At 47.7% G+C, this 14,054-nt stretch overlaps 1 protein-coding gene across 1 annotated transcript in view; it reads right to left on the reverse strand.

Annotated features, from left to right (window-relative positions):
* The window catches only part of SEMA5B (semaphorin 5B), an 848,743-nt gene that overhangs the window by 228,655 nt on the left and 606,034 nt on the right, over window positions 1–14,054 (reverse strand). The window contains exons 11-12 of the mRNA XM_086957072.1: window positions 9,337–9,544; window positions 7,991–8,198 (exon numbers count right to left, since the gene is read on the reverse strand). Coding sequence (XP_086813198.1) covers window positions 7,991–8,198; window positions 9,337–9,544 — 416 coding nt within the window. The remainder of the gene's footprint in view (window positions 1–7,990; window positions 8,199–9,336; window positions 9,545–14,054) is intronic.

Consider the following 14,054-nt stretch of genomic DNA (forward strand, 5'->3'; position numbering starts at 1 on the left):
CACTACTCTGCACTCACTACTCTGCACTCACTACTCTGCACTCACTACTCACTACTCTGCACTCACTACTCACTACTCTGCACTCACTACTCACTACTCTGCACTCACTACTCACTACTCTGCACTCACTACTCACTACTCTGCACTCACTACTCACTACTCTGCACTCACTACTCACTACTCTGCACTCACTACTCACTACTCTGCACTCACTACTCACTACTCTGCACTCACTACTCACTACTCTGCACTCACTACTCACTACTCACTACTCTGCACTCACTACTCTGCACTCACTACTCTGCACTCACTACTCTGCACTCACTACTCTGCACTCACTACTCTGCACTCACTACTCTGCACTCACTACTCTGCACTCACTACTCTGCACTCACTACTCTGCACTCACTACTCTGCACTCACTACTCACTACTCTGCACTCACTACTCACTACTCTGCACTCACTACTCACTACTCTGCACTCACTACTCACTACTCTGCACTCACTACTCTGCACTCACTACTCTGCACTCACTACTCTGCACTCACTACTCTGCACTCACTACTCTGCACTCACTACTCTGCACTCACTACTCTGCACTCACTACTCTGCACTCTGCACTCTGCCCTCACGACTCTGCACTCTGCCCTCACTACTCTGCACTCTGCCCTCACTACTCTGCACTCTGCCCTCACTACTCTGCACTCTGCCCTCACTACTCTGCACTCTGCCCTCACTACTCTGCACTCTGCCCTCACTACTCTGCACTCTGCCCTCACTACTCTGCACTCTGCACTCACTACTCTGCACTCACTACTCTGCACTCACTACTCTGCACTCACTACTCTGCACTCACTACTCTGCACTCACTACTCTGCACTCACTACTCTGCACTCACTACTCTGCACTCACTACTCACTACTCTGCACTCACTACTCACTACTCTGCACTCACTACTCACTACTCTGCACTCACTACTCACTACTACTCACTACTCTGCACTCACTACTCACTACTCTGCACTCACTACTCACTACTCTGCACTCACTACTCACTACTCTGCACTCACTACTCTGCACTCACTACTCACTACTCTGCACTCTGCCCTCACTACTCACTACTCTGCACTCACTACTCTGCACTCACTACTCTGCACTCACTACTCTGCACTCACTACTCTGCACTCACTACTCTGCACTCACTACTCTGCACTCACTACTCTGCACTCTGCACTCACTACTCTGCACTCACTACTCTGCACTCACTACTCTGCACTCACTACTCTGCACTCACTACTCTGCACTCTGCACTCACTACTCTGCACTCTGCACTCACTACTCTGCACACACTACTCACTACTCTGCACACACTACTCACTACTCTGCACACACTACTCACTACTCTGCACTCACTACTCTGCACTCACTACTCTGCACTCACTACTCTGCACTCACTACTCTGCACTCACTACTCTGCACTCACTACTCTGCACTCACTACTCTGCACTCACTACTCTGCACTCACTACTCTGCACTCACTACTCTGCACTCACTACTCTGCACTCACTACTCTGCACACACTACTCACTACTCTGCACACACTACTCACTACTCTGCACTCACTACTCACTACTCTGCACTCACTACTCACTACTCTGCACTCACTACTCACTACTCTGCACTCACTACTCACTACTCTGCACTCTGCCCTCACTACTCACTACTCTGCACTCACTACTCTGCACTCACTACTCTGCACTCACTACTCTGCACTCACTACTCTGCACTCACTACTCTGCACTCACTACTCTGCACTCACTACTCTGCACTCACTACTCTGCACTCTGCACTCACTACTCTGCACTCACTACTCTGCACTCACTACTCTGCACTCACTACTCTGCACTCACTACTCTGCACTCACTACTCTGCACTCTGCACTCACTACTCTGCACTCTGCACTCACTACTCTGCACACACTACTCACTACTCTGCACACACTACTCACTACTCTGCACACACTACTCACTACTCTGCACACACTACTCACTACTCTGCACTCACTACTCTGCACTCACTACTCTGCACTCACTACTCTGCACTCACTACTCTGCACTCACTACTCTGCACTCACTACTCTGCACTCACTACTCTGCACTCACTACTCTGCACTCACTACTCTGCACACACTACTCACTACTCTGCACACACTACTCACTACTCTGCACACACTACTCACTACTCTGCACTCACTACTCACTACTCTGCACTCACTACTCACTACTCTGCACTCACTACTCACTACTCTGCACTCACTACTCTGCACACTACTCTGCACTCACTACTCTGCACTCACTACTCTGCACTCACTACTCTGCACTCACTACTCTGCACTCACTACTCTGCACTCACTACTCTGCACTCGGCACTCACTACACTGCACTCTGCACTCACTACTCTGCACTCTGCACTCACTACTCTGCACTCTGCCCTCACTACTCTGCACTCACTACTCACTACTCTGCACTCACTACTCACTACTCTGCCCTCACTACTCACTACTCTGCCCTCACTACTCACTACTCTGCCCTCACTACTCACTACTCTGCCCTCACTACTCACTACTCTGCCCTCACTACTCACTACTCTGCCCTCACTACTCACTACTCTGCCCTCACTACTCACTACTCTGCCCTCACTACTCACTACTCTGCCCTCACTACTCTGCACTCTGCCCTCACTACTCACTACTCTGCACTCACTACTCACTACTCTGCACTCACTACTCTGCACTCACTACTCTGCACTCACTACTCTGCACTCACTACTCTGCACTCACTACTCTGCACTCACTACTCTGCACTCACTACTCACTACTCACTACTCTGCACTCACTACTCTGCACTCACTACTCTGCACTCACTACTCTGCACTCACTACTCTGCACTCACTACTCTGCACTCACTACTCTGCACTCACTACTCTGCACTCACTACTCTGCACTCACTACTCACTACTCTGCACACACTACTCACTACTCTGCACACACTACTCACTACTCTGCACACACTACTCACTACTCTGCACTCACTACTCTGCACTCACTACTCTGCACTCACTACTCTGCACTCACTACTCTGCACTCACTACTCTGCACTCACTACTCTGCACTCTGCACTCACTACTCTGCACTCTGCCCTCACTACTCTGCACTCTGCCCTCACTACTCTGCACTCTGCCCTCACTACTCTGCACTCACTACTCACTACTCTGCCCTCACTACTCACTACTCTGCCCTCACTACTCACTACTCTGCCCTCACTACTCTGCCCTCACTACTCTGCACTCACTACTCTGCACTCACTACTCTGCACTCACTACTCTGCACTCACTACTCTGGACTCACTACTCTGGACTCACTACTCAGCACTCACTACTCACTACTCTGCACTCACTACTCACTACTCTGCACTCACTACTCACTACTCACTACTCTGCACTCACTACTCACTACTCTGCACTCACTACTCACTACTCTGCACTCACTACTCACTACTCTGCCCTCACTACTCACTACTCTGCCCTCACTACTCACTACTCTGCCCTCACTACTCTGCACTCACTACTCTGCACTCACTACTCTGCACTCACTACTCTGCACTCACTACTCTGCACTCACTACTCTGGACTCACTACTCACTACTCAGCACTCACTACTCACTACTCTGCACTCACTACTCACTACTCTGCACTCACTACTCACTACTCACTACTCTGCACTCACTACTCACTACTCTGCACTCACTACTCTGCACACACTACTCACTACTCTGCACTCACTACTCTGCACTCACTACTCTGCACTCACTACTCTGCACTCACTACTCTGCACTCACTACTCACTACTCTGCACTCACTACTCACTACTCACTACTCTGCACTCACTACTCACTACTCTGCACTCACTACTCTGCACTCACTACTCTGCACACACTACTCACTACTCTGCACTCACTACTCTGCACTCACTACTCTGCACTCACTACTCTGCACTCACTACTCTGCACTCACTACTCTGCACTCACTACTCTGCACTCACTACTCACTACTCTGCCCTCATTACTCACTACTCTGCACTCACTACTCACTACTCTGCCCTCACTACTCTGCACTCTGCCCTCACTACTCTGCACTCTGCCCTCACTACTCTGCACTCTGCCCTCACTACTCTGCACTCTGCCCTCACTACTCACTACTCTGCACTCACTACTCACTACTCTGCACTCACTACTCTGCACTCACTACTCACTACTCTGCACTCACTACTCACTACTCTGCACTCACTACTCTGCACTCACTACTCACTACTCTGCACTCACTACTCTGCACTCACTACTCACTACTCTGCACTCACTACTCTGCACTCACTACTCACTACTCTGCACTCACTACTCACTACTCTGCACTCAATACTCTGCACTCAATACTCTGCACTCACTACTCTGCACTCACTACTCACTACTCTGCACTCACTACTCACTACTCTGCACTCACTACTCACTACTCACTACTCTGCACTCACTACTCACTACTCACTACTCTGCACTCACTACTCACTACTCTGCACTCACTACTCACTACTCTGCACTCACTACTCACAACTCTGTACTCACTACTCTGCACTCACTATTCTGCATTCTGCACACTTACTCTGCACTCACTACTCTGCACTCACTACTCTGCACTCACTACTCTGCACTCACTACTCTGCACTCACTACTGGCCCGGATGGCTACTTTCAAGAAAGCACAGACGTGGTAGCAGATTTCAGGTGTGCTCAAAAATTGTAAGTGGAGCAGATGCATATTTAAAATATTTCTCACAAAAATACTACCGCTGATGGCTGACGACCATTCATTTCACATCTATGGAAACTGAGGGGCAGATAACGTTTAAAAATATTTCATTTAACGTTTTCAGCAATTTTGTTTGTTTTGCATGTTTAGCTAATTCTCTGCTTTGAGTGACGTTTGCCAGACGTGAGAGTGCTTAATTGATTGCATAACACCGACGCAAGCACCAATCTGACATGGCAATGAGTTGTAGTGTCACTCACAATGAGTGACAGCTGACATGCAGAAAGGCACCTCAGTGAGGTAGCTACAGATAAACCAAGTTAAACCAGGGAAGGACCCCCCTCCCACTCCCACGAAAGGCGTGCATCTGGACTCTTTTATGCGGCTGAAAGGAGACCATACAGAAGAAAGCGCGCGGCACATAAAGGCAGATTCCTGGATGGAGCTGAACTGGGAGACGGCGAGGCCTTTTTCAAAGCAATTTTTTCTGCTGTCTGTGATACAATAGCAGCACGGATGAGAAAACAGTGAATCATTGTAATTATTGCTTACGCCATATTCAGCTGCTGCTGATCTTTTTTCAAAGCTAAGGGTAAGGTGCGTACAGCACCGACTCAATTAAAGCACTGAATATAAGATCAGTGGCTGGCTGTCTCCACACTTATTAACCTGGTTGTCCAATGGTCATTGAGAAAGATTCTCAAATGGAGGCGGAAGCAAAGGTCCAGGATTAAAGGTGCTACCGTATTGGACGATGTCCAAGGCTTGCTGTGTTCGAGTGTGTGCGCTCGTGCGTGTGCAATTTACCTGACGCACGTAAGATTAAAATGCAAAATAAGCCTTGACAAATTCAATAGGTATGATTTTGCATGGCGTGCACGCACCATACACAGCCGCACCGGAAGTCAGGCAAGGTCGCCTGTGACGGGGGTACAAGCATGTGCCTGTTAAAGAGAACACAAGGAACATAAAATTGAAAGTTGCATTAATCTTACCGCCGAGTCTATCGAACGTCCGGGTGTCAGAAAACCTGAGCAAGCTTGGTGCAGGGCAAATTTAAAGCAGCAGCATCCTAAATGCCCCCGGAAGCCCGCCGCGGCCGCCCCGGAAGTCAGGCACGGTCGCCTGTGACGGGGGCGGGGCCACGTCCAGACCGGAAAAGGAGGCAGGCGGAGTCGATGCGTCTCGCGGCCCGGGGCTCCTGTGAGCGGTGTAGAGCCCCGGGGCCCCGCCAGCAGGAGGTTGGGCGCCGCGTGCTAAGAGCAGAGTCCCCGACATTGGCCAGGTAAGTTCCAAAAGGCTGGGGGGGCTTGGTGCACTTGTGTGTGTGTGTATGCTCGTGTGTGTGTGTATGTATGTGTGCGACGATGACGGCGGGGGAGGGGGGGGCCTCGGTGCACTTGTGTGTGTGTGCGCGCGTGTGTGTATGTGTGAGGGGGGGTGTCTCTGTATGTATGTATGTATGTGCGTGCGTGCATGGGCGCTTGTGTGTGTGTATGCGCATGCGTGTGTGGTGTTGCTGCTTCCCAGGAGACAGCAGCTGAGCGCGTTCGCGAGCGCGTGGCCAGCGGAAATCACCTCCTTGAAGAGGCAATGCGCGTGGCCGAGGCTGTCTCCTGGGAAGCACAGTCCGTGACAAAAGATCTCGGCGGAGACGCGCTTCCGCGCGGCTAGCCGAGACCTAAAAACGGGTAGTTTACCCTCCTAGAGCTTTGCGGAGTGCACGGAAGCCATATCAATCAAAATCATGGTCCATTTTATTCATTGTTTTCCTTGATATTGTCTTAGTGCTTGTTTTTAGCTTTTATCACACAGCACTTCGCAGTAGGTGGGCAGTAAAAGCTTTAACAACTATCTAACAGCATGGAGACATAAGCAGTGCATGCAGCAAAGATGTGGTGATCGAAGGTCTGTGACTTTTGCAGTGGGGTGAGAGGTGGAAGGTGATAAATTCATAAAGGTAGGGCACATATAGGCAGGGATCAGATAAATCAATATTTCAGCCCCAACTGCTATTTTTGCAGGCACCAGAGAGGGCCATCAGACCAAAATGCATCAGCCCCATGAAGGACCAATTTCAATTTTAAATACTTGTTAGAAGCTATAAAAATGCAGGGTGGACTTCACCGGCCATATCATGAGCGAGGAGCTTCCCTTCCATTAGAGCCTGTAAACATGCTCAAGGGACCCAGTGCCAAGGTGGCTGGAGGTGAGCTTCACACCAGTGTCAGCACTGCAGAAACAAGATAGTTAAGTCGGTAGCGTGCATGCTGCAGAGTTCTTTGGTTCTCATGGTCGCAGGTTTGACTCCAGGCATGTTTGGCTCAGACGTTTATGCCTCAGAGGTGGATACAATTAGTACTATTCTGCAGGATAATCCTAATATTACGCATGTTGGTGGCATATAGCGGGTACTTAGCTACATAGCAGGGCGCTGTGCACAATTGAGCTCTCAGAGTAGCTAGGTCTTATGAGGGGCAGCGGGGAAACAGGCGCACATTATCAAGGGCGCCAGTTTACAGTGGCGAAGGGTTCTGTGCTGAGACTTTCAAAGAGGGCTGGGCATCGCAGGGGTGGTAAAAGAGATTGAGGAAAAAGAGGAGCAAAGCTTGGAAGGGGGGTAATGGGACATCTTCAAGGGTGGGCCCGCATCCTGGTAGTGACCCTGGTTTTCAGTCAAGGCCCAGTTGACAATTTATTTGTGTGTTATATACGGAATCTATGAAAATATGGTTTTCATCAGCCTCCAGTGTTCTTCATTATGCAGACATCACAAGCTCAAAACAAACAATAATAAAAGAGTGTGCTTTTTAAAAAAAAGGTTAGTCCTCAAAAAAAGAGAGTAAATATAACCTGAAATGTACAAGCTTGGTAACACACCCACAGAGTCTTACGAACATAGGTACTTAAGGGATGCACACGTTGTACACGTGCAAAATCAAACTTAACACAGAGTTTATAAAATATATTTTAAAAACATCACTCTGAATTTTCCAAGCAATGCACACGCGCTTTCCGAACACCGCCGGGCCAATAATGGATATAAAGCGGTGAAGACAACGAGCATATGTTCTCCAGTGATTTGTGGTTTCTAAAGCGGCGAAGAAGTAAATAAGAGCGATAAATTTGCTTACCCTTCTGTTCTGTACATTGAACACCTCTCCAGGGGAATCTTTAGCACTCCATTATTTAGGCCCACAAAGAGTGATCTGTCACTGTGAAGAATTTGCAGGTTTCTGATTGGCTCTCGCTGACCGCTGGGCAGAATTTGCATTTCCTCTAAGTAACAGCTCCTCAGGCTCTTGTTAGTGGTAGAGAGCGCCTTTAAGACCGAGCCATACTCTGAGGGGATAAGAGGGGGAAGCCAGTCAATCTCTTTTATCATGATTGAGTTTTGTAGCTTGCACACATGAAAATAATTCTTCAGCTAATTTACATTTCTAGAGGAATCACATATTTTGCATTCTTGTGTGCACAATGAAAGGGTCGTCTCCCCATAGGAAGTCACCACCTCACGGGTAAGGGCTTGAAGTTAAAACTACAACCTCGAAATAGGAATCTGAACCGATTTATCATCAATGTCCACTGTAGCAGTTGGGCAGCAAGGGTTAGGGGAACGGTGGCAGAGTCGGTGCTGCTTAAGCCCATTGCAAATATGCCTTATGGCACCACCATAAATGGTCTCGAGCAGGTGCCAGATTACTACACTTGGCCTAAATAAATGCCGCGTTAGAAAATCCTTGCAGAGGAGAAAAGCAACACTGCAGTACAAGAATCCCTTTTCTGCCACTCCTCCATCAATACTACTTAATAGGCTCTTGAATGTGACACAGTGCTAGTTCAAGAAGCCTTGCAGAGCAGTGAAGGCTAATGACTACATACTAAGCAAGCAAAGGCCAATCCATTTGGTACTCAGGGGAGTCTGGTCAATTATGTGTTCTTAATGGCTGCCATTTGACTAGAACATCACTCCTGCAGCACCATAGGGCACTTTGTATTTATAAAACTAGCAAGCATCTGTGCAGCTTGAAATTACCAAGATAAAGGAAACCTGATTAAAAATGTGAGAGAGATGTCTGTTACTCAAGCGTCAAGTCAAGATATTGTACATGCTCTGCGAGGACACTCAAGGATGCCGGCCAGCGCTCCGAGGCCTTAATGAATGTATGATGTTACAACGCATACATTCACAACGCAGTATTTTACATTGCGTTGGTCACAACACAAGTCGTTACAACAGCTTGCGCTGGAGGGCGCTGGACTTAGGAATAGTATGATTTACTATTCCAACTCCAGCCTACGTAACAGTAGGGAAGGTGTTGGAATAGAAATCATACTATTCCTTAGCTTAGAGCGCCATCCAGCGCAAGCCGTTGTAATGACTTGCGGTGTAACACCCGCGATGTAAACATACCGCGGTGTAACACCCGCGTTGTAAAGGTCATTCTCCGGCCTTAACCACCACTGCTGCAATTCTTACCTGTTCCAATGTACATCACATGGTATAGGGTGTCCTTCCCCTGCACAATGTCGACCACTAGCTTGGAAAAGCGAAGGTTGTCCTGGGTGACGAGGGGGTCGACTGAGACGGGCTGGACCACGTCGTTCATGAGGAACAAACGTTGGGCGTCCTGAAGGCTTCTCTCCGTCAGGTTCTCATTGGGGCTGTCATCGTTCAGGATGCCGCACTGAGGAGAGACAGTGGACCACATTAGAATTTGCTCTGTTTGGTTCACACTTTCACAAAACCGATACGCTCTCCGTGCCACAAACACAGCCTTTTGAAGACAGCAATGCACAACAACTTCCAGTTAGTGTGCAAGAATTGCCCATACCGGGTGAAGGGTGCAGTCATGGATTAGCAACAGAAACTTTTGGATGAACCATCACCACAAAAACAATCAATACGTACCCCATGGCAGATATTTTTCAAGTGCTTAGCATTTAAGAATATAACTGAAATCATGCAGCTGGAGAAACTGCAAATTTAAGGGATCAGATGATTTGGTCATATGGTGAACCCACAGTTAGAACTAAGGCCTCTTGGTTTCACAGTGAACAGCTTAGCCATTGGACCACACAATGATCATTTTGTCTGCACCTAGAATGTGCTTAATATTTTTTCTGACTTTTTATTTCCATTTACTTGACTTAGTATTTCATCTCAGTGGGGGAGCTTGCTTGCCAAATAATTTAAGCATAACTTTATTCTCATACAAATTATTTTATTACGCAATATCATATATACATTTTTTTAGACCATCTCACGAAAATAAATAACTTCGGCCCAGAATACATCAACAATCCATCTAGCACTTAAATCCCTAATCAATGGCCCACAAAGTTGTACAATATCTTTTTGTTCTATTTAGAACCATCCACAATCCAAGTGACTTGGCAGTACCGGATGCAGTCGCCGACAGAGCCTAAGTGTCTCGGGGTCTTGGACCCAGTTTGGTTAGAAAGTTTAGTAGAATTTAAACAATTTGCCATAAATAAATATTCAATTCCTTAATATTCACATTAATTAATCACAAACAAGAAAAAATCAGCAGCGCTTTACCAGTAAGTGCCAACTGTCATCAGAAAAGATAGGTTACATCTGGTTACACAAATTACCATACTGGGGTGAATTGATATGTGAGCTGGTTGGGCTACTGGCTCTGGGCGGTGTGAGAACTCAACTGTGGCTCAGGCCCATGTGCAAGAGGTCCTTAGGTACACAGTCAGCTGGATGACTGCCAACCTACTGAAAATTAACCCCGAAAAGACGGAAGTTTTGGCGGTGTCTACTGGTACATCGCCTTGGGGTGACCTGTATTGGCCTCAAGAACTTGGTCCTACTCCAACACCAGCAGCAAATGTTAAAAGTCTTGGCATAAAAATTGACCGTGAACTGTCAATGTCTGCCCAGATTTCAACGGTAGTTGGAACCTGCATTGGCCTAATCAGGCAGCTGCGTAGGTTAGTTCCTCTTCTCTCCTAGTCTATGCTTCGCACGGTGGTTTCAGCCACAATTATATCACGACTGGATTATGGTAACGTCCTTTACTTAGGCCTGCCAAATAATCTGATCAATAGATTGCAGGTTGTCATGAACGACGCGGCACGTTTAATTTTCAAGCTTCCCAGAAGAACTCATGCCTCCCCCTTACTGCTCAAGCTTCACTGGCTCCCCGTGAAACAGAGGGTGGAGTTCAAGAGCTTGTGTATAGCACATAAAGCAATATCTGGACAAGCACCTGTTTACATAAAGGATCGTTTGATGCCTTATAACCCTAAACGATCGCTCAGATCTTCTGATGCTCAGTTGCTGGCCTGCCCTCGTTTTAAAATGACAACAAAGGGCGGAAGATCCTTTTCCATACAGATTCCACAGCTGTGGAACAAGTTGCCAGACCTTCTTCGTAAAGAGGCCAATCTTCTACGCTTCAGAAAGCAGCTGAAAACAATTTTGTTTAGGGAAGCCCTTGGCCCCATTTAATTACATGTTATTTTATTCCCCTTCTGGTTGGTAGAATTGTTCTGTTTTCCTTGGTCTAAAGCGTCTTGAGACCTGTAGGTGAGTTGGCGCTATACAAACTAAAGTAATATAACATAACATAACAGATTAGCCCAGATCTAAATATACTGGTGAAACCCGCCTTTTTTCTGATAGTTGTGCCTTAGTATTTGTTTTGGGCCTGTCGCTTTTGGATAACCCTGTACAGTTGACCAGTAAATAAATTAGTGATGTCAGTGTAACCAGAGGTATGGCATAGGTGGGTGAGCCAAGTGAAAATAAAGCCTGCTCCGCCAACTCTCGTGGTCTGGCCCGACCTTTGACCCATGGGAACTGGTGATCCTAATTTTTATTTTTTACTTTATGCACTTTTATATAGCGCAAAGTCAACCCGATTGGAATTAGAGGGCTTTACAGGAGCACAAGTTACACAAGGACACATTATTGTTTTTGTAGACACAAGGAGATTATGTGATTTGCCCAGAATCACAGGATGTTGGGCCAACTCTGAACCTGGTTCCCCTCTCGAAAATCAGCAGCTTTGCCGTTACGCTACATCCTCTTCTCTCAATAGAGCCATGCAGGCATCCAAGACACATCACGTTTCCCTCTGTAATGCAATTATTTTTAAATGCAAAAACTGCTAATAGCAGCGCATTTGAGAGTATACATTAGATCAGCGTAGCTTAAAAAGCCTTTCTGCATCCAAAGTTAAACCCCAGTTGTGTCCCAGTGACGACCTGTAAAACTGCAATATCAATCAATCAATCAGGATTTGTATAGCATATTGCTTCACCTGTGAGGGTCTCGAGGCGCTGTCGGGTCAATGCTGCATGATCGCGCTGCCTGTTCCTATTAGTTAAACATCCAGGTCTTGAGGTCCTTCCTGAAGTGTTGGAGTGATGCTGAGGCTCTGAGGTGCAGGGGGAGGGTGTTCCAGGTCTTAGCCGCCAGGTGGGAGAAGGAGTGGCCACTGCTGTTTGCCCATCGGATGTGCTGGGTAGCTGCTAGGGAGAGGGATCTGGAACAGAGTTTCCAGGTAGGTTGGTGGAAATTCACGCTTATGTTGAGGTACACCAGTCCTTTGTTGTTTAGGTTCTTGTAAGCGTGGGAGAGCAGCTTGAACTGGTATCTGTTCGCTACTGGTAGCCAATAGAGTTCCCGCAGGTGAGGGGTGATGTGAGTCTGTCTGGGGAGGTCGAGGAGGAGTCTGGCTGCTGTGTTCTGGATGGTCTGCATTTTCTAATGAGTTTGGTGGTGATTCCTACGTAGAGGTAGTTGCTGTAGTCAAGTCTGTTGGTAACGAGAGCTTGCGTGACAGTTCTACTGGTATTGGGTGGGAGCCATTCGAAGACCTTCCTGAGCATTCAGAGGGAGAGGAAGCAATCGGAGGAGGCGGCGCTGACCGGCTTTTCCATGGATAGTTGGCTGTCGAAGAGGATGCAGAGGTTGCATGTGTGTTCGGTGGGTTTGGGGGTAGGACCCAGCTCTGGTGGCCACCATTCAGTATTGTATAGGGTGTCCATGCGTTTCCTGAAGATGTGAACTTCTGTCTTGTCTGTGTTGAGTGTGAAACAGTTCATCGAGACGGCCCATCCTTCATGCATCTTTGGAATCGCTCTTTGATGGTCGTTGGGTCATTTATCAGCGAGAGGATGAGTAGTGAGTCGTCAACATAGGAGATTATGTTAAGTTTGTGGATCCTGAAGATGTTGACCAGGGTTGTCATGTATACGTTGAAGAGGGTTGTGCTGAGGGATGAGCCTTAAGGTACACCGCAGGTGATGTTCTTAGGGAGCGAGGAGTAGGGAGGGATAATGATCTTCTGCGTCCTTCCTGTGAGGAAGGTCGCAATTCACTTGAGCGCTGCTCCTTGGATTCCGATCTGTGGAGTCTGTTGATCAGTGTGTGGTGGGATACGGTGACAAAGGCTGCGGAGAAGTCAATGAGGATGAGAGATGCATTGTCTAGCAAAATTCTGATGTCATCTGTGGCTGCGATTAGAGCTGTCTCAGTGCTGTGGTTTGCTCTGAAGCTGGCTTGGGAGGGGCCCAGAAGGTTTTGGTTCTCCAGATGCCTGGTTAGCTGGATATTAATAGCTTTCTCAATGACGTTGGCTGGGAAAGGGAGCAGGGAGATGGGTCTGTAGTACTTGGGTTCTTCTGGGTCTGTGGATGGTTTCTTCAGCAACTGCTTCATGTCAGCATGTTTCTATTCAGTACTGGCTGGCATAGATCTGGTGTGATGGGGACTGCTGGAGGGTTGTAAAAAAAAACAACAACAAAATAATGTACCTTCTCACGCTCTCTCCCACGTCGTCTCAGTCTCTCCTCTCTGGGGCTGGACAGGAAGCAGCTAGGCTCCCTCCTCTAAATCAATCACAATGCTGCAATGCAGCATTGTGATTGGTCTGAGCGCCGTGGTTCGGTGCTCAGCCATGGAATTGGGCCTGGGCAAGTTCTCCACACAGGCTGTAATGCAGCCTGCATGGAGAACATGCTAAGTGCGCATGACTGTTTGACCTGCCCGGAAGGACCGGCCAAACAGTCATGTGTACTTAGGAGTGGGCTAACCACTCCTGCCCTGCTCTGAAATCTAATCAGTCCACCCACCCCGCAAAGTTGTGCAGCAGGAACAAATACAATAATAACCTTGAGTTATCATCATTGTATTTGTTCTTTCTTTTACTGCATTGC

Source organism: Lissotriton vulgaris, chromosome 2_1 (assembly GCF_964263255.1).
Source record: "Lissotriton vulgaris chromosome 2_1, aLisVul1.2, whole genome shotgun sequence".
NCBI lineage: Eukaryota > Metazoa > Chordata > Amphibia > Caudata > Salamandridae > Lissotriton > Lissotriton vulgaris.